This window comes from Delphinapterus leucas, chromosome 8 (genome assembly GCF_059928025.1).
Source record: "Delphinapterus leucas isolate spDelLeu-1000000601 "Yukka" chromosome 8, BTC_Dleu_Yukka2, whole genome shotgun sequence".
In the NCBI taxonomy this organism is placed as follows: domain Eukaryota; kingdom Metazoa; phylum Chordata; class Mammalia; order Artiodactyla; family Monodontidae; genus Delphinapterus; species Delphinapterus leucas.
Window position 1 is genome coordinate 110,282,439 of NC_143136.1, and position 20,504 is coordinate 110,302,942.

Consider the following 20,504-nt stretch of genomic DNA (forward strand, 5'->3'; position numbering starts at 1 on the left):
GACATTTTTATAAAAACCTGATATCCTTTTGGTCAGATGTGAGTTTAGTGACTCCAGTGAGGCTCTCTTACTTCAGGCCAGTGGGACCACGTTTAGCAGTGTTCCCCTGTGAGTTAACTCAACGATGCCGCTGCTGCAGGGTTGTGAGAAGTGGGAAGGAGAGGGTAGCTCGCGGAGGAGGGAGCTGTCCGGACCTACTTTGCCTTCATCCACAAGCTTCTGTTTTTGAGACCTGCTCCTGCTTTTGCCAGCCAGGACTGTGTCAGTGCTGCTGTTTTGGTGGTCTCTTTCCTTGTGGTTTTCCCCTGAAGTCAACACCTTGTCAAGAGGGCTGGACCTTTTGACAAGCCCTGTTGGCCCCAAGCATGGCGTGTGATGTTGGTGATGCACTCTGGCAGTTGGCAGCACTCTGCCCTGGTGCAGTGCTTCCATCACCATGACTGGTCACAAGTGTGTCCAGGCACCAGTGCCTCATTTCCTCCTCTGATGTAGTCAGTCATTTATGGGGAATTAGGAGCTATCACTGAGCCGTCTCCTGGGAGTGTCAATGCAGGGTTAGAAATTAGTGGCTTTCATAATTATCTTTTTCTTTGTAATTAAAGAAAATGTTTTGCCACCTTATTGTGGTATAATTGGTGTACAATTAAGTACATGTATTTTAAAGCTTCAATTTGATGGGTTTTAACGTGTATATACCTGTGAAACTATCACTTTCTTTTTCTGTCCCTCTTAAAGACTAGAAGATGAGCAGCTAGAGAGAGGGATTTAACTGCTCTTGTCTTTAACGTTGCTTTTCCAAATCCTGAGACTCTTTATTCTACTCTCTTTCAGCTCAAAACTGGTATTGAAATTTGGTGTCTTCAAATTTTGACATTGTTTTTACTTACATAATAGTTAATGAATTTCAAAATAATATAGGGAAACCTGGTGGGAATGTAAATTTGTGCAGCCACTATGGAAAACAGTATGGAGGTTCCTTAAAAAACTAAAAATAGGGAATTCCCTGGCAGTCCAGTGTTTAGGACTCGGCGCTTTCACTGCCGGGGCCCTGGGTTCAATCCCTGGTCAGAGAATTAAGATCCCACAAGCTGCGCTAGGTGGCCAATAAATAAATAAGCAAATAAGTAAATAAAACAAAAACTAAAAATAGAGCTACCATATAATCCAGCAATCCCACTCCTGATCATATATCCAGAAAAGATAAAAACTCGTATTCGAAAAGATACCCAGTGTTCATAGCAGCACTATTTACGATAGCCAAGACGTGGAAACAACCCAAGTGCCCATCAACAGGTGATTGGTTTAAAAAGGCATGGTATATGTGTGTATGTTGGAATGTTACTCAGCCATAAAAAAGAATGAAATAATTACCATTTGAAGCAATGTGGATGGACCTAGAGAATATTATACTAAGTGAAGTAAGTCAGACAGAGAAAGACAAATATATGATGTCAGTTATATGTGGAATCTAAAAAATAATACAAATAAATCTATATACAAAGCAGAAACAGACTCACAGACATAGAAAACAAACTTCAGTCTACCACAGGGGAAAGGGAGAGGGGAGGGATAAATTAGGAGTATGGAATTAACAGATACAAATAGATACATAAAATAGAGAAGTAATAAGAATTTACTGTATAGCACAGGGAACTATTTCAATATCTTAGAATAACCTGTAATGGAAAAGAATGTGAAAAAAACCCGTGTGTGTGTGTGTGTGTGTGTGTGTGTATAATTGAATCACTTTGCTGTCTACCTGAAACTAACACAATATTGTAAATCAAGTGTACTTCAATACAAAATTTTTTTTCTAAAACACAGAAATAGGGAAACCTGTGAGGGTCTTTTCTCCTTAAAACAGATAAGAGCTGAGCTTGGGAATTACCTAGTTTGGGCAAAGGAGTCATTGCTCAGTGCAGCTGGATCTGGGTTTGTCTGAGCACCTGCTCTGATGTGTGTGACTTTGGGGCATTAACACCTTTACCAGCATCTTCATCATGAACACCATGAGGGACAGTCTGGGGAATAAACGAGAAACATGGCATTTAAGGTCTTAGTGAACCCAGGCACACCAAGTGCATGATGGTTCTCAGTGGGTCTCCAGGACTGACTTGGCCCCTTGGAGGAAAGGGGGACTTGTGGTTCAAAAAAAAGGTCATTTAAAACTGGTGTATCTGTTGGTGGGAATGTAAATTCATACAGCCATTATGGAGAACAGTATGGAGGTTCCTTAAAATACTAAAAATAGAACTACCATATGACCCAGCAATCCCACTACTGGGCATATACCCTGAGAAAACCATAATTCAAAAAGAGTCATGTACCACAGTGTTCATTGTAGCTCTGTTTACAATAGCCAGGACATGGAAGCAACCTACGTGTCCATCAACAGATGAGTGGATAAAGAAGATGTGGCACATATATACAGTGGAATACTACTCAGCCATAAAAAGAAACGAAATTGAGTTATTTGTAGTGAGGTGGATGGACCTAGAGTCTGTCATACAGAGTGAAGTAAGTCAGAAAGGGAAAAACAAATACCGTATTTGTTTTTGCCTTGTCTTTAACGTTGCTCTTGTCTTTAACGTTGCTTTTCCAAATCCTGAGACTCCACACATATATATGGAATCTAAGAAAAAAAAATGGTTCTAAAGAACCTAGGGGCAGGACAGGAATAAAGATGCAGACATAGAGAATGGACTTGAGGACACGGGGAGGGGCAAGGGTAAGCTGGGACGAAGTGAGAGAGTGGCATGGACATGTATACACTACCAAATGTAAAATAGATAGCTAGTGGGAAGCAGCTGCATAGCACAGGGAGATCAGCTCGGTGATTTGTGACCACCTAGAGGGGTGGGAGGGAGACGCAAGAGGGCGGGGATATGGGGATATATGTATACATATAGCTGATTCACTTTGTTATAAAGCAGAAACTAACACACCATTGTAAAGCAATTATATTCCAAGAAAGATGTTAAAAAAAAGAACAACAAAAAAAAACTAGTGTATATCCTGGAAGTCATTCATTCTTTTTTTCTCTTTTAGATTAAAATATAAGTACACCGCTAAACACGGTTCAATAAAGTGGTTTAAATTTTTTAAACTTTCATTTTTTTAATACTCAGTTCATTTTTAAGTTTGAGATATAATTTATGCAAATCACCCACATATTAAATGTTCATTTGGATGGATTTTGACAATTATCATACTCGCGTAGCCACCACCCAAAACAAAATACTGAGCACTTTTTTTTTTTTTTTTTTTGCGGTAAGAGGGCCTCTCAGACTGCTGTGGCCTCTCCCGTTGCGGAGCACAGGCTCCGGACGTGCAGGCTCAGCGGCCATGGCTCATGGGCCCAGCCGCTCTGTGGCATATGGGATCTTCCTGGACTGGGGCACGAACCCGTGTCCCCTGCATTGGCTGGCGGGCTCTCAACCACTGCGCCTAGGCTTTCCTTTCACCCGCTCCAAATCATACACCACTCCCCCTGACTTCTGTCAGCATAGCTAGGTTTATTTAAGTGTTGAAAATGAGATCATGCAGTGTGTGCTCTGTGTCTGATGTCTTTTAAGAGGTCAGCATGGTTTGAGATTCATTCATGCTTTTGCCTTTTGATACTGAGTAGTATTTATATGGATGTATCATAATTTACCCATTTTCCTCTTGATAAACATTTGGATTATTTCCCATCTTTTGGCTATTATGAGTAAGATTGGTGAACATTTTTTTACAAGTCCTGTTGTGGAAGTATGTTTTCATTCTTCTAGGGAAAGTATCTAGGAGTGAATTGTTGGGCCCTATGGGAAGCATATTTGTAGCTTTATGAGAAGTTGTATTGTTCCATGGAACTCGTGTGAGCACTCTGCCATCTCAGCCGTTCTAGTGAATGAGAAATGGCTTCTCAGACTTTTTAGAATGCAGTTTTATTGAGGTATAATTTGCATATAAGCCATCCTTTATAAATGCACAGTTTGGTGTGTTTGGATATGTATACAGATGTGTGACACCACAAACAGTCAAGTGACTTCATTCCTGTGAAAGATGCCCTCATGCCCTCTCGCCCCTGAACACCACTAATTAGTTTTCTGTCTCTGTAGATTATGTTGGTCTTTCCTAGAGTTTTATATCATGTGTTACTGTGTCTGACTTCTTCTGCATATTGTATTTTTTTTTTTTTTTTGAGATTTATCCCATGTTATGTGTATCAGCAGTTCTATCCTTTTGGTTGCTGAGTAGTAGTATTTTGTTGTATGGTTGTACCACAGTTTGCTGGTGGTTTAGTCTGTATAAATCAGTGGGCTATGAACGTGGCAATTCAGGGACCCTCTCTTAACCTCCCTGGAGAAAAACTCCTCCGTTGGAATGGGGAGTCAGGAGGGGAGCCAGGCATCTTACTGCTTACCAGGTAGCCTCTGAATCCCTCTTCCAGATCGTGGTCCTTCGTCACTTCCTGGCAACACATGCTGGCAGCTTCTAGGTCTAGGGGAAGGGGCTTTCCAGGTGTCAGACTGCTGCTTGACCCTCTTCACTGCTGGCTGAGAGTACAGCTTTTTTGAGTCTGCTAAATTATTTTCCACTTGTACTTTTAAAAAGAGTCCAAAATTATTAGGTTCTAAAATGTCTTTTCTCTCTTCTTGATCTGTGTGGCTTTGTGCCTTTTTATTTATTAATCTGCTTTATTGTCATTTTGGGTGGGGACAAAGGCAAAAGTATGTGTTCAGCCTGCTGTACCTTAGACCCAGAAGTCTTTTTAGCAAAACCCTGGTGTTTGACAAGTTTTTCCTTTTGTTTTTGCTGTAATTAACAACACTGTGATGAGCATGCTTACAGTTCAGCCTTTGTTCAAATCCATGCTTATTTCTTTTTTTCTTTTTTAATTGAAGTGTAGTTGATGTACAGTATTTTATAAGTTACCAGGGTACAATACAGTGATGCACAGTTTTTAAAGGTTATATTCCATTTATAGTTACTGTAAATATTGGCTATATTCCCTGTGTGTGTCCTTGTAGTTTGTACCTCTGAATCCCCTACCCCTGTGTTGCCCCCCTCCTCCCTTCCCTCTCCAGTGAACCGCTGGTTTGTTCTCTATATCTGTGAGTCTGCTTCTTTTTTGTTATATTCACTAGTTTGTTGTATTTTTTAGATTCTACATATAAGTGATACCATACAGTATTTGTCTCTTTCTGATTTATTTCACTTAGCATAATACCCTCCACGTCCATCCATGTTGCAAATGACAAAGTTTCCTTCTTTTTTTATGGTTGAGTAACATTCCCCTGCGCGACCATATGTATGTGTGTGTTTCCCACATCTTCTTTATCTGTTGATGGACACTTAGGGTTGCTTTCTGTCTTGACAATTGTAAATAATTCTGCTATGAACATTGGGATACATGTATCTTTTCAAATTAGCATTTTCGTTTTCTTGGGATAAATACCCTGGAGTAGAATTGCTGAGTCATGTGGTAGTTCTATTTTTAGTTTTTTGAGAAACTTCCATACTGTTTTCCATAGTGGCTATACCAATTTGTGTTCTTACCAACGGTGTACGAGGATTCCCTTTCCTCCACAGCTTCACCGACATTTGTTATTTGTGTTCTTTTTATTCATAGCCATTCTCACAGGTGTGAGGCGATAGATACCTCACTGTGGTTTTGATTTGCATTTCCCTGATGACGAGCTATGTTGAGCATCTTTTTATGTGCCGTGCTTGTTTCTTTAAAACAAATTTCTAGAAGTAGAATGGTGGGGTTAAAAGACATACATACTTTTAATGCCAAATTGTGCCCCAGCAAGGGCGTGCTAATTTAAAGTCCGACAGGACCAGTGTTTCTTTCCTGTTCCTATGTAAGTATGCACTCGGTAGAACTTTCTCCCCACCCCCCGAAAAAAAAAATACTTGCACATAAAGTCTAAGCAGTGAAGCCACATTTCAGCAGAGGTGTCAGATATGACTGTGGTTGGGGCTGGAACACTGCCTCGTTCCTCGCTGCACACTTGGTCCGTCCCCTGTGTCTGGCCGAGTGTGGGTTTGAATTAAGGCTTTGGGCTTCTTTGTTTCAGGTTACACTCCTGGCACACCTTACAAAGTGTCCTGTTCCCCCACCAGCGGGGCGGTGCCACCGTATTCCTCCTCCCCCAACCCCTACCAGACGGCTGTATACCCCGTGCGAAGTGCCTACCCCCAGCAGAGCCCGTACGCACAGGTAGGCCTGGGGCGCGCTGTGAGTGCCTTACGGGGTCTCCTGGGCACTGTGCTTGTGGGAATGGCCGGTTCCTCGGGGCTCTGACCCTCTGGGTGTGGGACCCTGTGGCCCTCGTCTCTCTTCTTTCCCCAGCAAGGCACGTACTACCCCCAGCCCCTGTATGCAGCACCCCCTCACGTCATCCACCACACCACAGTGGTGCAGCCCAACGGCATGCCGGCGACGGTGTACCCTGCTGCCATCCCTCCGCCTAGAGGCAACGGCGTCACCATGGGCATGGTGGCGGGGACCACTATGGCCATGTCAGCGGGTGAGTCCTTGACCCTGGGGTGCCTGCTCTGTGACAGCATGAGGGCTGGGGAAAGGGAGAGCTCACCAGTACTCTGACCCTTGGCTTTGACTTTTCATGGCTAGGGTTGTGTGGAAGGACATCTGATCCTTTTGGGCAGAAGTGGCATGTTGTGTTTTTCTTTACCTCCCCTCCTTTCTCTTCGCTCTCCTTTCAGTTGAGACTGGAGTGTGGGGTTTAGACCATGAACCAAGTACCTTTTCCATAGACCATGACTGAGTAGCCCTCTCCAAATGGGATGGGGCCACTTTTTTTGGAGAGCTGAGTCACTTGGCTGTAGGGACAAGGAGTGACCAGATGCCTATGGCGAGCACATAGAGCTTGGGCAGAGGGGGGGGTACTTTGTGATCTGGGGGCTGGCCCTGTTGATCCTCCCCTTCAGTGTGGGATACCAGCGCAGGCCAAGTTGTCTGAACGGGGATGTTTCTGTGAATCTAGGAAAGCGGGTCTTGTGTTCATAGAGATAACAGCTGCCTGTAGAAATCCTTTGGCGTACATTGATTTTATCTCCCCAGGCTTCCCCTAGGTCTGGAAAATAAACCACAGAGAGAAGAGACCCGTGGCTGGAATGGGCCTGTCTCCATGGAGCCTTGGAGTGTTTGAGGGCTTGACTGAATGTCTAGGGATTAGGTTACCTCCTGTGGGCATGTGAATTGTCTGTGGTGAGGGGCCAGGTACACACACACACTGCGTTTGGTTGCCCATGGCTGGGTCTTTAGAAAAAAAATAAAAAAAAAAATATATATATATATAGTTCCCTCTTTGTTTTCCTAGACTTAAGTATAAGGAAAACGTGTCAGGAGAGAATGGTGTTTCAGGATACCATGTGTGTTTCTGCTTAGAGTCACTATTTTATTTGGTTTTCCCATACTTACCCGTGAAGGCGGAGGAGAGTCTGGCACAGATAGAAACTGCGTGTTTGCGGCACATGGAGGGCGGGGATGGCAGGCCCTGGTGTGGGTGCCCTGGTGTGGGTGCAGGCAGGAAGGAGGGGGAGAGGAGGGCTGCCGGGTGAGGCCGTAGCTTCGAGGTGGTGCTTGTCCGTGAATGGACACAGCCGAGTTTTCTGCAGTTTCAGGGAAAACATGCTTAGCTTACGGTACTCAGAAGCTCATGTAGTTGGGAATCTCCCTCCGCCTCCCTCTCTCCCTCTCTTCCAGTTACTTATTACCACCATAACCCAAGTGTACAGGTCAGTGGTGTTATCACACTGTGGTGTCACATCTCCAGAACTTTCTCGTCCTGGAGAACTGAAGCTCTGTACCCATTAAACAGCTCCCCCTTCCCCTTGGCCCAGACCCTGGCAACCACCATTCTCCTTTCTGTCACTATCCATTTGACTCCTCTAGGGACCTCGTCGTATAAGTGGACTCATGCGGAATTTGTCTTTTTGTGACTGGCTTATTTCACTGAGCATAATGTCCTCGGGGTTCATCCGTGTTGTAGCATGTGACTAATTCCCTTCCTTTTTAAGGCCGAATAATATTTTTGTTTTCTTTTTATCACCTCATCTGGAAAAATAATACGGTATGCTTTTATGGAGAGGAGGCCCAAAGGCTTCTGCAGACATGCTATCCATGCGAGCTTGCTGTGTTTATACAGCTTTGACTTGTATATAATCAAGAGTTCTGAGAGCATTGTGGGTCAGAGCCATCCCCTCTTCCTGTCTGCCTCCCGCTTTGCCACGGGGGTTGGGCGGGAGCTCCCCTGTAAGAGGGAGCAGTGGTGGGGTGCTGCCCTCCACTGAGATGCCTGCTCTTCCTTCCAGGTACCTTGCTGACTGCCCACTCCCCAACTCCTGTCGCCCCCCACCCCGTCACCGTGCCCACGTATCGGGCCCCAGGAACGCCCACCTACAGCTATGTGCCCCCCCAGTGGTGATCACCCTGCAAACGTAAGTGACTGGTGAAGCCCGAGGCCAGCTTGTGACTAAAGTGCATTTTTTAAAGAGGAGAATGGGAGATCTGTGTCATTTTAAATACTGCCAAGAAAAATGCTACCTGATGATCCAAAGGCAATGCAGCGTTTAAATTTTTGTCCTTATTGGGACTCTGCAGAGGAAAGAAGAAGGAAACCGTTGAGTTCTTGCTGTGCATCCTCTGCACTGTGTCCCTTACCTGGGCTGTGCTCTAGTCTCCTGCCCGCCTCCTGCGGGAAGTAGGACTCCAGTTGTAACTGGAAGTCTCTGGGGTCCGTGGGAACCAGCACGGCTGCCTCTCTTGCTGCTGCCCTTTCTTGTCCTAGTGGATCTCCTCCTCCAGTTGAATGCCTCCTTTTCTGAGCAGTGGTGCCAGAGGAGCTGTGTGTGACTGTGTCCATCTTTCTCCCCACCCCCCAGGTTTGTGGATGGAGCTGTGCAGTCACATCATGGAGGTTCCACAGCTGGTGCTGCAGGCCTTGTGCCTCCAACCAGGACTTTCTTCTTAATGCTCTCGACACTTAGCTAAACACTACTACGGCCGACCCAGCAGGTCCTAGCACCCTCAGTCTCCAACTGACTCTGTGGGTTGGTCTTAAAGCAAATCCTGTTTGGTGGGCTGCCAGGCAATTTTTTAGCTAACTGTAATGATAAAAAGGGAGTGTTAATCTGTTCTGAATCATATCTAGTTGAATGCATGTTAAAAAAAACAAACACAAAAACAAAGCTTGTTCCATCTACCTGCAGTGACTGATGCAGAACCATCATATGCAAAATCCAAAGGAATGGAAAAGTATTTTACAACTTGTATCACTAATGCACTGTTGTAATGTATGCAAAGTCTTAAAGTTATAAGTGTTAAAGTGAATTTCTTCATAGAGCATCTGAAATCTCTTTGATGATTCTTCAGCCTTTTGGGGTTGACGTGGGTTGCCAGTTGGAAACGTGGACTTCTAGTTTCCACCCATCTGTTCCTTTTGCACGGACTGCACTGGGAGAGAGTTGCAGGGACGGGGAGAGTGTGGGGAGGCCACCGCTGCTTGGGGTGCAGCCAGGTTAATGGCTTTCTCTCCATTTAGGCTTGTGGGGTCAGTGTGATGTGGACGTCCTTAGGGATTACCGTGAATCCAGTTAGGGACACAAGGTGGTTTATGTATCAGCAAAGCAATTTTCTCTGCCATCTAAATTTTCATTACAAATCTCTTACAGATAGAGATGATGCTTTCTATATGTTTAATGGAAAAGTCCTATGTAGAGCTAAATTATTTTCCTGGGATGGGAGATATGTGAAAGAGAACCAGCCACACTTGGAGGAGGTATTGGCCTCTCCTTTATTTAGCTTAGAAAAATCATTCCTTTCCCCCCTTCCCCCACCCCCCCGGGAAATGTCTGAGTCACCTGAAAACATATGTAGGCATTGTTGTTCTCCCTCTCACGAAGAAGGCAAAGACTTCATTCAGCTGTGTGTTATGAAGAAAGTTGTATATTTAAGAACTTTTAAAGGGGAACAGAACTTTATTGGATATTGATTGTTCCTTGTAGAGAGGCAGGGCTGTGGCTGTGTTTCGGCCCATGCACTTGATGGGGACTTGTCCTCTGAGACCACCTGGAGGGCGCTCGTGGAGATGGCTGTGGGGAGGTGTGAGGAAAGGGCTGGCGCCTGTTGTCTGTGAGCCCCTTTGGCCATCTCTTCTCGTGGCTGGGGACACTCAGCACAAAGCACGTGTGGACAGCAAAGGGCCAGGCAGCATCAGAACGTGTTTGCCTGCCAGAACTTATCACAGAAAGGATTTTGTGTTTAAAATCTGAATATTGTACATAAGAAACCAAGAGGATTTTTTGCCTAAATGTGCCCAACTTGTATCGATGGGTGTGTGTGTGTCTGTCCTCAGATGAAGTCGGAGGGGGTGGGGGGTGAGGGCTGTTCCCGTTCAGCGGTCTGTCAGGGGTGGGGGTGCCCCTGCTCCACCCCGTCGTCGTTTCAAGCGCTGTGGGCCTCAGGTGGGGAGGGCGCCTTTCCCTGAGCAGCTGGTCAGGGCTCCGGCACTGGGGTGGCGTTCAGCCCTGGATGGTGAGTGGATACCTGACCCCTGAGCCTTTGGTAACCTTATTTTTTATAGTAAGTACTCTTCATAGTTTTCTTTTTCACATTTTATTTTATAAGAGTTTTAGGAATATTTTTGCATGGATCATTGTAAACAGAAGATTTATTTCTAATGTCTGTAACATAGTGTGTTTACTGATAAGTACTTTAAATTGCTTCAAGAGCACTTAACCCACCTTTGTATGTGTGTATTCGTGTGTGTGTGTGTGTCTGTGTGTGTGTGTGTAGCAGCCATTTACCCCAGGCACACTGTCCACTTCAACTCTTTGTTGGTAATTCCATCTGTATAGTGGACGGTTTGTAATATCAATATGTTCTAAGGGTTCCAGGGGCTGAACAGAGAAGTTGGTTTCCCCAGTTTAGCCTAATAAGATAGGAGAAAATAAGAGTTTAGGATATGCTTTTTAAACGTCCCAGTGTGCGCACACACAGAAACACACATGCTACTACCTGTAAGGATTGGACTCATTTGAATTCAGGAGGAAGTTATGAGAAATTATATAGGCTGTTTCTTCCAGCTTGCCTGAGACTTGGCACACACAGGGTGAGTGTTTTCACGAGCACTGAATTAAATGGTGTTTTCAAGAGAAAGAAAAGAGTGGGTTTCGTTTTCTCCCCATTTACATCAGCTTTATAAACACTTTCCCCCCTGTAATTTCTTAAAAAATCTTATTTCCCTTTTGTGAAGTTGAGTTGGGAGACTTCATCAGATACTTTTGCATTATGGAATACATCTCTGTGGAAATCTTTTTAATTTTGAAACTATCGGCATCAGCTACCAAATATGGAAGGTAGATCTTGCTAGCAGGTGAGAATCTGGATATAATGAATAGTAACAAAACTATCATATGTTGTAATTTTAGCAGCATTTAGTTCCAGTAAAATTAACTAAGGAATAGAGCTTCTGTTATAAAGTTGCATAATTTGATATCCTAAGCACAATAGTAGAACATTCAGAGAAATTTTGCATTTTTTATATGTGACATTCCTAATTTGAGAGTCTTTCAGCTAAATTACAGTTATTTTAGAAGTTGAGACAGGCAAGTAAAGGAACTAATTCCTATAAACATAGGTATCATCATGGATATATATATGTTTTTTTTCATGAATATTTTTAAGAAATTTTATTCTTCAGCCTTCCCCTAAGGTTTAGAAGGTATGTTTCTCTGCTTAGGGAAATCTTGTTTGGATCTGGGCCAGGTGACTGAACGTTTCACGATGAGTGATGGTCCCGTCATCCTGCTGCCTTTGAGAACTGAGGCCAGCATCCGGGCCAGGGCCATTCATGGTGACAAGCACAGAAGCGCTTCCAGAATCTTTTACGTCTCTTGTGTTCAACCTTTTCTCAGCATTCTTATTGGTTTGGTTATTAAGCCTACCAGTTGTATTATGTGACTGTTTCTTGAGTGCTATGCAAATGTAGTATTTACAGGAGCCGAATGTGGTTCTGAGCTGTGGGCTAGACAACTGGTCGGTATGCGCCCTGCCCTTCCCAGGCTGGGCATGCAGTGCCTCGCTCCATCTGCTGGCATCGGCACTTCAAACAAGAGGAAACAGATTCTTGGGGCTTGGGATGTACTAATCTCTGGTAGTGCTGTCCTGCCAGCAGGTGGAGAAAGGATGGCAGGCACCAGACGCATCAGTATTGGGGCCTGCTTTTTAAGAAGGAAACCCAGACTTCTTCACCTGTCCTTTGTAAACATTTGGAAACAGTATTACTCTGACCAGTTGGGCCACCTTCTCCCTATCTGGCAGCTAACGGCTGGACACCCCCGTTCTTGCCAGCCTGGGCATTGCCCAGACGGGACGCCTGCCTGACTTCCTCTGGCCGTGCAAGGGCAGGCTTAAGGGTGTGGGGCTTGAGGTGGGGGGCAGCTTCTGGTTCTTCTCTTGGTGCTTTCTAAGGACGGGTGTGTCTCTAGAGAGGAGTGGTTGGCATAGGGGAAGGGTGGCCCGCGTGACTCTCCTCTCTAGCACATTTCACATGTTGGTGTGTTTTTTTGTCCTGAGCTGTTTGTTACTCAACCTGAGCTTTCTGAAAGGAGCCTGCAGAGGACACGCTGCAAAGGAGGGTCTGATCTTTTCAGGTAGAAAGTTGCAGAGTTGATCTTACATGTTTCAGAGGATTTGTCTCTTTCCCCACCCTATTCACTTGAACAGAAAACCTCTGGGGTAATCTTATTTGAATCCCCGGGATCAAACGTCAAGGGAGACGGAGGAGAGGCTGGCATCTCTGTGCAGGGAGCCTGCAGTGAGCTTCAGGGGATGCTGTGCTCCCAGGATTGGTGTGTTGGAGATGACAAGTGTCTTGGCTTGGCCTCCTGAGCCCTGTTGGAGTCTCCTGTAGGTCCTCGTGCAGACCAGTGGTTGGTAGACTAATTGGGCTGGACCTGAGGCCAGCTCTCATGTGTTCCTGGCGGGGTTACTGTGATGGCCACTCAAGAGAGACCCCAGGGAGCCACTGTTACTGACTAGGAAATTGGTTTTTGTTTTTTTTAAAACGATTTCAGAATACTGTTTTTTTTTTTTTTTTAGACCGTTCTCATAGTACTTTTTAAAAACTTAAGTCAGCATTGTCTTCCAGTGTTAAAGGCCCCCCTCACCTCTGCATTGAACTTAAGGTGTCAATCAATACAAAGGAATGGAACACCCATCCTGAGCCAATTCCATTATGTGTAAATTCGTACTGTTTTAATTTTTTATGCAATCTGATGAGTAGATGAGCTCAGATTTAAAATTCTTAAAAGCACGTTTATTGTAACAAGAATTGTTATGTATTAATACTGCAGTTTTCAATAAAGATTGACTTGTGTTGCATATTGTGATTTTCATGATTTTTCCCCATAGGTTTTGTCTCCAGGTGGCTTGGCCTGGATGGAAGGTGTAGCGTCTCTTAAGTTAGGAAGTCCAGGGGTTTCAGGCTCAGCCCCAGTGACCTGGGCAGTGTGTACGGGTATGAAGGTAGCAGGTTGTGGGGAAGGGGAGGGAAGCCACCCTTGTTCCTCCTCTTGTGGTCCTGTGGCCTGGGTCCTCCTGGGAGGAAGACACATCCTTCCCCATTTCACCAAGGAGGAAGGTGAGAGCCAGAAAGATTACGGACTGCCTGTCCCCCAAACTCACTTCAGCTAAGCAGACTGACTCTGGAAGTAGCCAGGCAGGGAGGTGCTGAGACAGCTCCCAGTTACCCAGAGCCTCTCTGAAGCCTCTGTCCACCAAAGCCCTGGGGGCCTAGCTCATTCCTCTAGTCTTAGGAAAGGCCTGGGGTAGAAACAGATACGTGGCGAGGGGACGAGAAAATGCACAGAAAACAAGGGCCGGCAGCCAGGTTATTTTTCACAAGTTTCTTTATGAAATTAAATGTGGTTTCTGGCTTGGAGAAGGTGTAGTGCAAGAGTGACTGTACATGCTGCTGAATTCCCGTGGGCCACAGGGGCGGCTCCGTGCCCCAAGCCAGGCCCTGGCCACACTCATTGGTGCCCCTCCTCTGTGGGATGTAGGCTTCCTTCCAACCCACATGCCCACCAGCCTCTGGGTGGGTCAGTCCTGAGTGCCGGGCCACAGAATTCAGTCCTTATGGCTTCTCACGCTCACTTAGGGTAAGGCAGTCTTTCCGTGTCACTAACAATTCTTTTTCTCTACCGTTAGAAAAACAAAATCTGAACAAAAAATACTGGAACCAGGTTCTGGAATCACCCCACAGCTACAGGTGGACTAGTCACAAACCCTGACAGAAGTATTCAGCTGACTATGGTTTTCTTTCCACTATAAACAAAACACATCACAAGTGAAGAGAGGGTGTCCAGCAGCCAGGAGTGTCTAGAGAGGGGCTGGGAAGCAAAAACGGGTTGGCTCTGGGCCAGATGTTTCTGTGTGCAGAATTCCTGGTTCCCACCCACCAGGGATGCAGGCTGCCTGGTCCACCAGCTGGGGGCCTGCAAGGAGAACAGGAGGGCAGGGGGGCACACAGCCTGGCTCTGCAGGTGGCCGAAGGCAGAGACGTCTCCTGCCCAGAGAAACCAGGGGCAGGAGGGATGATTAGATGTCCCGAGAAGAGGGTCCAAAGCGGCATTCTCACATGTGCTGGCCTGGTGGGTGGTTCTGAGCTGTGGCTCCCAGGAGGCCCCGCACAGGCCGAGAGGGTGGCGGGAGGTTCACGTGCTGGGGGCCTGCCTCTCCAGCCAGCGTCTCCAGCGCCCCAGTAGTGGGGAGGAAACCAGGAATGGGGGCACCTCGCACCTCCCACCTCCAGTCTGCGAAACAGGCAGAGGAAGGCCGGGGAGGAAAAGCTGGAGGCCCGCCGGTGGGGCAGGTCCAGATGGTGCCATCGGCGGGGCGTGGGCTCACTTGCGGAAGGGCGCCAGCCGGCTGATGCTGTGCCAGAAGGTGGACGGCTTCCGCTTGGGCTCTGCCAGCACCAGGACCTGTTGCTGGGGCAGGCTGGTGGGCAGAGCTGGGTGCTTCTGGCGTGTCAGGTAGTAGGGCCGGCTGAGGGCTGGGCAGGGGAAGAGAGCAGGGGTCGGAGGTGTGTTGGGAGCCGGGTGGCACAGGGCAGAGCCTGTGGGGGCAGCGGGCCGTCCCTGGGCTGCCTCCGACACCCACCCTTGCTCCCCTGGGGCTGACCACACCCAAGGGCCTGGGCTGCCCTCCGTGGTCTGCAGGGGGGATGGCCAGGGGGCGTGGGAAGGCGTGAGGCCTGGAGCTGCTCTTGGGGGAGGGGGGCGTTTAACATTTCTGTAGGAACAGGCTGTTAGTTCCTTGCCACGAGGTGCCTAGGCCGGCTGCCAGGAAGCAGCCCTGCCTGGGGAAGGAAAAGCTGGCACCGAACAGCACTGTGCTGCTCCCGGGAGCCTGCGGGGCTGGAGAGCAGGAATATCCACCGCGTGCCTAAGCAGGCTTCCCCTCACCAGCGGCCCCTCACCACCAACCTTTGGGAACACAGACCTGCAAAGGGCAGTGGGCACCTCTGAGGACCCAGGCCCAGCTGACCCTGCTTTGGGCCGGGCTGCCGTGGGTGGAGGTGGGACCACCACCTGCTTACCTTTGGGCTTCCCGACAGCCTGCTGCTTGCTGGCGTTCAGCATGGCCTGCTTCCTCTGTAGCTGGGTGATGGAGAAGCCTGAGAAGGGGCCACAAATGAGAGCCACAGCTGCCCTCCCACAACCCCCTCCTCCCCCCCGCCACGGTCCTCTTGTCCTGGCACCAGTGCAGTCTCTGTGCACCCGGCCCTGCCCACGGTACTTGGGGGCTCAGCATCCCGCCCCACCAGCCTGGCTCGGCCGCCCAGGCGGAGGACGTGCTCCGCAGGGGCGCTCTGGTGCACCTCTCCGCGGCCTCCCTCGTCGCCCTGCCCCGTCGCTCACCCTGCCCGGCTCACCGATGTGGCTGGTGCCTACTGTCCTTTCTCGGACCTGTGGAGGCGGCTCCTTTGCCAGATCCAGAACCGACCTGGTCACCGCCCAGCGTGATGGCCAGGGGCCCAAGGACAGGAGGGGAATGCCGTGCTCACGTGGGGCAGGGGGAGGCCTCTGGAGGCCGGCGCCCACCTCCCACTCCAACTGAGCAGAGGCTCCCACCCTATGGAGTGTGTGCACGCGTGTGGCGGGGGGAAGTGACCCACACCTGGGGCCGAAGCCACGACGTGTCCTGGAGCCTCGCCAAACCCCGAGGTTCTGCCCGTGTGAGACCGGCCTCTCACAGTCCCAAGGTCATGCTGGCTCCCCGGCACGGGGGCATGGAGGGCTGGGTGGGCCCTCGCGGTGGGGCCAGGCCAAGCGGGCTCTCGCACCTGTCTCCTGGTCCAGCCGCACCTGGTCCCGCTCCCTGGCGAAGGCCTTGAGCCAGCGCTGCTTCTGCTCGGGCTTCTTGGCACACAGCAGCTGGCTCTCCCCCGAGGGGCCGCAGCGCAGCCGGAAGGCGTTCCTGACGCTCACATGGAGCTCCCCGTCCTTCCCGTCCTCCAGGTCCACCAGCTCCAGGCCATCCAGGTCCAGTCGGCCCTTGTAGTAGAGCACGTCCCGGCGGAGAAGGTCCTGCCAGAGACGCCGTGAGCCCCCCGGCCCGCCTGCTTGCCCGGCCCCGCGGCCTGAACCATCCTCCTGACTGCGTCCGAGGCCCTGCCTCACCTTCTGCCCTGTGACCAGAAGGGCCAGCGGGCTGCAGAAAGTGATCTCGGGAGGGAGAGCGAGCCTGGCTCGGCCCACGACCACATGCTGAACCCATGGCGAAGGAGGCGCTCCTTGAGTTAACATTTATTGGCTGGCCTGGGGGTCTCTAAACACCCCCAGCCTCACGGGGAGGCAGCCATGGAGACAGGCAGCAGGCCAGGGCCCACAGTGCGCAGCAAAGGAGAGCATCAGTCTACCGAGGCCAGGCCAGAGCCAGCGCTCAGGAGGGCTGCCCAGCCACTTGTGCCATGTTTTGAAAGGGGAGTAGAAGCCAGCAGCAAAGAGGAGGCCTGGAGGCAGCTGGAACAGAGGATCCCAGGGTTGGGAAGGGGAAGCTGAGGTTTGCAGGAAGAGAAGAGCTGGCTTGAGAAGCGAGCAGGGGCTCTTCAGGAAGGAGGGTGTTCTTAACAGCACTGCACGCGGGTCAGACTCTGAGGGCCACCCTCTGGTCCCTGGGCCACTAGGCTCACTCTGTAGACAGCCCCCTACCGCGCGCACGTGTGCGTGTGTGTGTGTGTGTGTCATTTGGGCAGCAGGGCCCTGGGGAGAGGAATCGTGTGTGTGTATGTGTGTGTGTGTGTGTGATTTTCTCTGGGCAGAGGAATCGTGTGTGTGTGTGTGTGTGTGTGTGTGTGTGTGTCTGTCATCTTCTCTGGGCAGCAGGGCCCCGGGGAGAGGAATCGTGTGTGTGTGTGTGTGTGTGTGTGTGATTTTCTCTGGGCAGCAGGGCCCCGGGGAGAGGAATCGCACGGGCGTGCGTGTGTGTGTGTGTGTCTCATTTTCTCTGGGCAGCTGCTCCCAGCCCTCGACCTCACTCCCTCCATTCCTGCTCTGAACAGGTCCATCTAGCAGGGAAGAGTGACTCTGGTACCTTCTTACAGTAGATGAGCTGGTGGTCAAAGAGAAAAAACATCCTCTGCTGGCTCTTGGCTTGTGGCTGTGTGACACGAGTCAGCTCCCCCGAGTGGATGAGTTCTGAGCTCCTGACCAGGAGATCTTCTCCCTGGGGAAGCCAAGGGGAGCTGTGAGCTGAGTGCTCCCATCCTGGGGCTTAGAGCAAGGCTCTGCTGGGCTCGGTGTCCTGCCTCTACTGCTGGCTTGGTAGGTGGGGTCCTTACTGGCCCTGCCTGCCCACGGCCCCCGTCGGGCCAGGGTCTGCAGCAAGCAGCAGGCCATAGAGGAAGGGGTTGCTCTTGAAGCCCGAGGAAGTGGGGTGGAGTCAGAAGGCGGTTTGGCCTAGGAGTTGGTCATCTCCGTTAAATGAGGCCCCACAGCAGTCAGTGGCGTGAGCATTCGCAATGTGGCTAATCCCTATCAAGGTGTCATTCAGGAAAACTATACACCGATTTTTAAGACTTAGTATGAAATCAAGACTGTGACTGTTTCACCAATGGTATTTTATATGTTGATTACATGTGGAAATGATATTTTGGATATACTGAGTTAAATGAAACATCATTAAAGTTAGTTTCACCTGTATTTTTCTTTTTTTTTTTTGGCGGTACGTGGGCCTCTCACTGTTGTGGCCTCTTCCATTGCGGAGCAAAGGCTCCGGACTCGCAGGCTCAGCGGCCGTGGCTCACGGGCCCAGCTGCTCCGCGGCACGTGGGATCTTCCCAGACCGGGGCACGAACCCGTGTCCCCTGCATCGGCAGGTGGACTCTCAACCACTGCGCCACCAGGGAAGTCCCTTTTCTTCATTTTTAAGATAGATCCTAACACATACAAAATTCCCTATGTGGCTCACACGGTACTTTGATTGGACAGTGCGGCTCTAGAGAACAATTAGACCTGGCTGGAAGTCACTTCCGAGGCCTGTCTTTTAAAAGGGGTTTCGGAGGTTTTCCTCTGGCTCAGTGTTACTTAGTACCTGAATTCCTATCATCAGACTTCACACTTTCAGATGAAGCCCTACTGCGCCCGGTTCCTCCAGGAAAATGCAAACCACAGCCAGGCGCTGTTGGCAGCCATTCAGTTTGGGATAAGTGAGTTTGTGAGGGTCCTTGGTCAGGGCTGGGCCTCAGAACCAATCATCAGGAAAGCAAAAGCCAGGCACCCAAAACAAAACACAAATCAAACACTCAGCCCCCCTCTCAGGGAGTCTAATTCCGTATTTCTAGGATGGGGCCTAGGAATCTTGTTTTTTCACAGATTTTACGGTTGGTGGGCGGGGTTGGAGAGAACAGGACAGGACCGTCGCCGTTAGTTCAGGCATCCGTGCTGCCTTAGAAGACGAGACTGGCCCACGTGAGGGGATTGTGTATGCCAGGAAAACGGAACCAGGAGGCTCCTCCGACCGGTGGCAATCTGTCTCTGGTCACACTGTGGCAAGCTTGGCCCCTTCTGTTGGGAGCCCCAGAAGTTAACTCGAACTTGGGGGCCCAGCCTGTCCCCAGAGGCTGGCTGGCTGCACCCTGAGAGGAGCATGTGGCATTTTACACGTGCCCTGAGCTCTTCACCAGGAGGAGGCCAGCAGGCCTGCTCCGGGAGCAGCGCTCAAGGCCTGGGGCTCGGACATGGGCCGGGCTGGTCCTGCAGAGCCCCACCTCTCCCTCCTGACACTAGCTCCTGTTTGCTGGCTCCTAGGAGCATGGCCCCCTGCTTCAGCACCCTCCTAGGTTTCTCAGGGGCAAGCATGGTTTTAAAGCCAAGGCCAAGCCCCACGGCATTTTCTGGGGGTGTTGGGCCCTCACCTCCCAGTCCTCTATGGAGCTCTGCCACTGAGCGATCTTGTCGATGTTTTCAAGTCTCCGTTTCCGTTCGTTGATGAGCTGGGCCACATTCTTCATGGCATGTAAGGCAGCTTCCACGTCCTTGAAATCCCTGGGGCGGAACAGAGGTGGAAGAGGGCTTACGAGATCCCTCTGGGGCTGCGCCCTTGGGCCATTTCTCCACCCATCAAGTGCATACCCCCATCTTCTCCATAAAAGAGGCACAGAGCAGAACTTAATATCCTATTCAACTTCATTCAGCCCAGCCCCTCACTGCAAGGACAGCTCACGAAGGCTGGAATTGTTGTACGTTTCGGTCTGTGCTGTCACCCCAGTGCCCGCAGTAGTGCCCACCACACTAAAAGCCTCAACAGACCTCCCCCAGCACCCTGCTACCTGTGCTGGGGGTGCGTGTACTTGAGCAGCTCGGCCAGCTGCAGAGGGTACTTGCAGATCTTCTGCACAGGTGTCAGCAGGAAGCCGTCCAGGGAGATGTCGATCATCTTCTGCAGCAGCCGGCAGGCCTCGAAGAAGTACACGTACTTGCTGAGCTTGGCGAGGCGCGAGAGCTCCACGCAGGCGTTGGGGTGGTTGTTGCAGTACTCTGAGTAGATCTGGAAATCCGCTTGCTGTGGGCACAGCTGGAGGTGAGGACGGCTGCCTCCTGACCCCACCAGGCCATGGGCAGTGTGGGGGCGGGGGCGGGAGGCAGCTCAGGGAGCCCAGGCTCTGTCTACCTACGTCTTTGGGCACAAGCCACGCAGAACCGTGCCCAGGGACGTGAAAGACCCCAGAAAACCCAGGCATGCGCTTGCCCGTCGCCACCTAGCTTTCTCTGCAGGGCCCTCAGCAGATATTTTGACAGTATGCCAGGTTTCTGGGTGAAATCCATGATACTAATAAGGAAGGCATATCACGGCCCAAAAGGAGAGAGAGGGAGATTAAGAGAGACCCCGACGGCTGTGCCTCCCGGGCTGTCTTCCTCCTCAGCCCAGTGTTTTGCTTCTTCCTCACATCTGAACACAGCCGCTGTCAAACTTTACTCAACAC

At 49.8% G+C, this 20,504-nt stretch overlaps 2 protein-coding genes across 9 annotated transcripts in view; one reads left to right on the plus strand and one right to left on the minus strand.

The window, feature by feature from the left end:
* Positions 1-9,330, plus strand: part of FAM168B (family with sequence similarity 168 member B) — a 33,063-nt gene extending 23,733 nt beyond the window's left edge. Inside the window, exons 4-7 of the mRNA XM_022590522.3 lie at positions 6,066-6,208; positions 6,341-6,518; positions 8,326-8,451; positions 8,896-9,330. Coding sequence (XP_022446230.1) covers positions 6,066-6,208; positions 6,341-6,518; positions 8,326-8,438 — 434 coding nt within the window. The 3' untranslated portion in view covers positions 8,439-8,451; positions 8,896-9,330. The remainder of the gene's footprint in view (positions 1-6,065; positions 6,209-6,340; positions 6,519-8,325; positions 8,452-8,895) is intronic.
* A 5,493-nt stretch (positions 9,331-14,823) lies between these two features.
* Positions 14,824-20,504, minus strand: part of ARHGEF4 (Rho guanine nucleotide exchange factor 4) — a 250,732-nt gene continuing 245,051 nt past the window's right edge. For 7 of the 8 annotated variants that reach the window (XM_089916944.1, XM_089916941.1, XM_022590520.3 and 4 more), the window contains 6 exons: positions 19,851-20,083; positions 19,437-19,566; positions 17,615-17,746; positions 16,365-16,608; positions 15,618-15,695; positions 14,824-15,071 (listed from right to left, as the gene is read on the minus strand). In XM_089916944.1, the coding sequence (XP_089773070.1) occupies positions 14,920-15,071; positions 15,618-15,695; positions 16,365-16,608; positions 17,615-17,746; positions 19,437-19,566; positions 19,851-20,083 (969 nt within the window). In that variant the 3' untranslated portion in view covers positions 14,824-14,919. Of the gene's footprint in view, positions 15,072-15,617; positions 15,696-16,364; positions 16,609-17,614; positions 17,747-19,436; positions 19,567-19,850; positions 20,084-20,504 lie in introns of those variants that run through there. The other variant, XM_089916942.1, reaches the window with a different exon arrangement.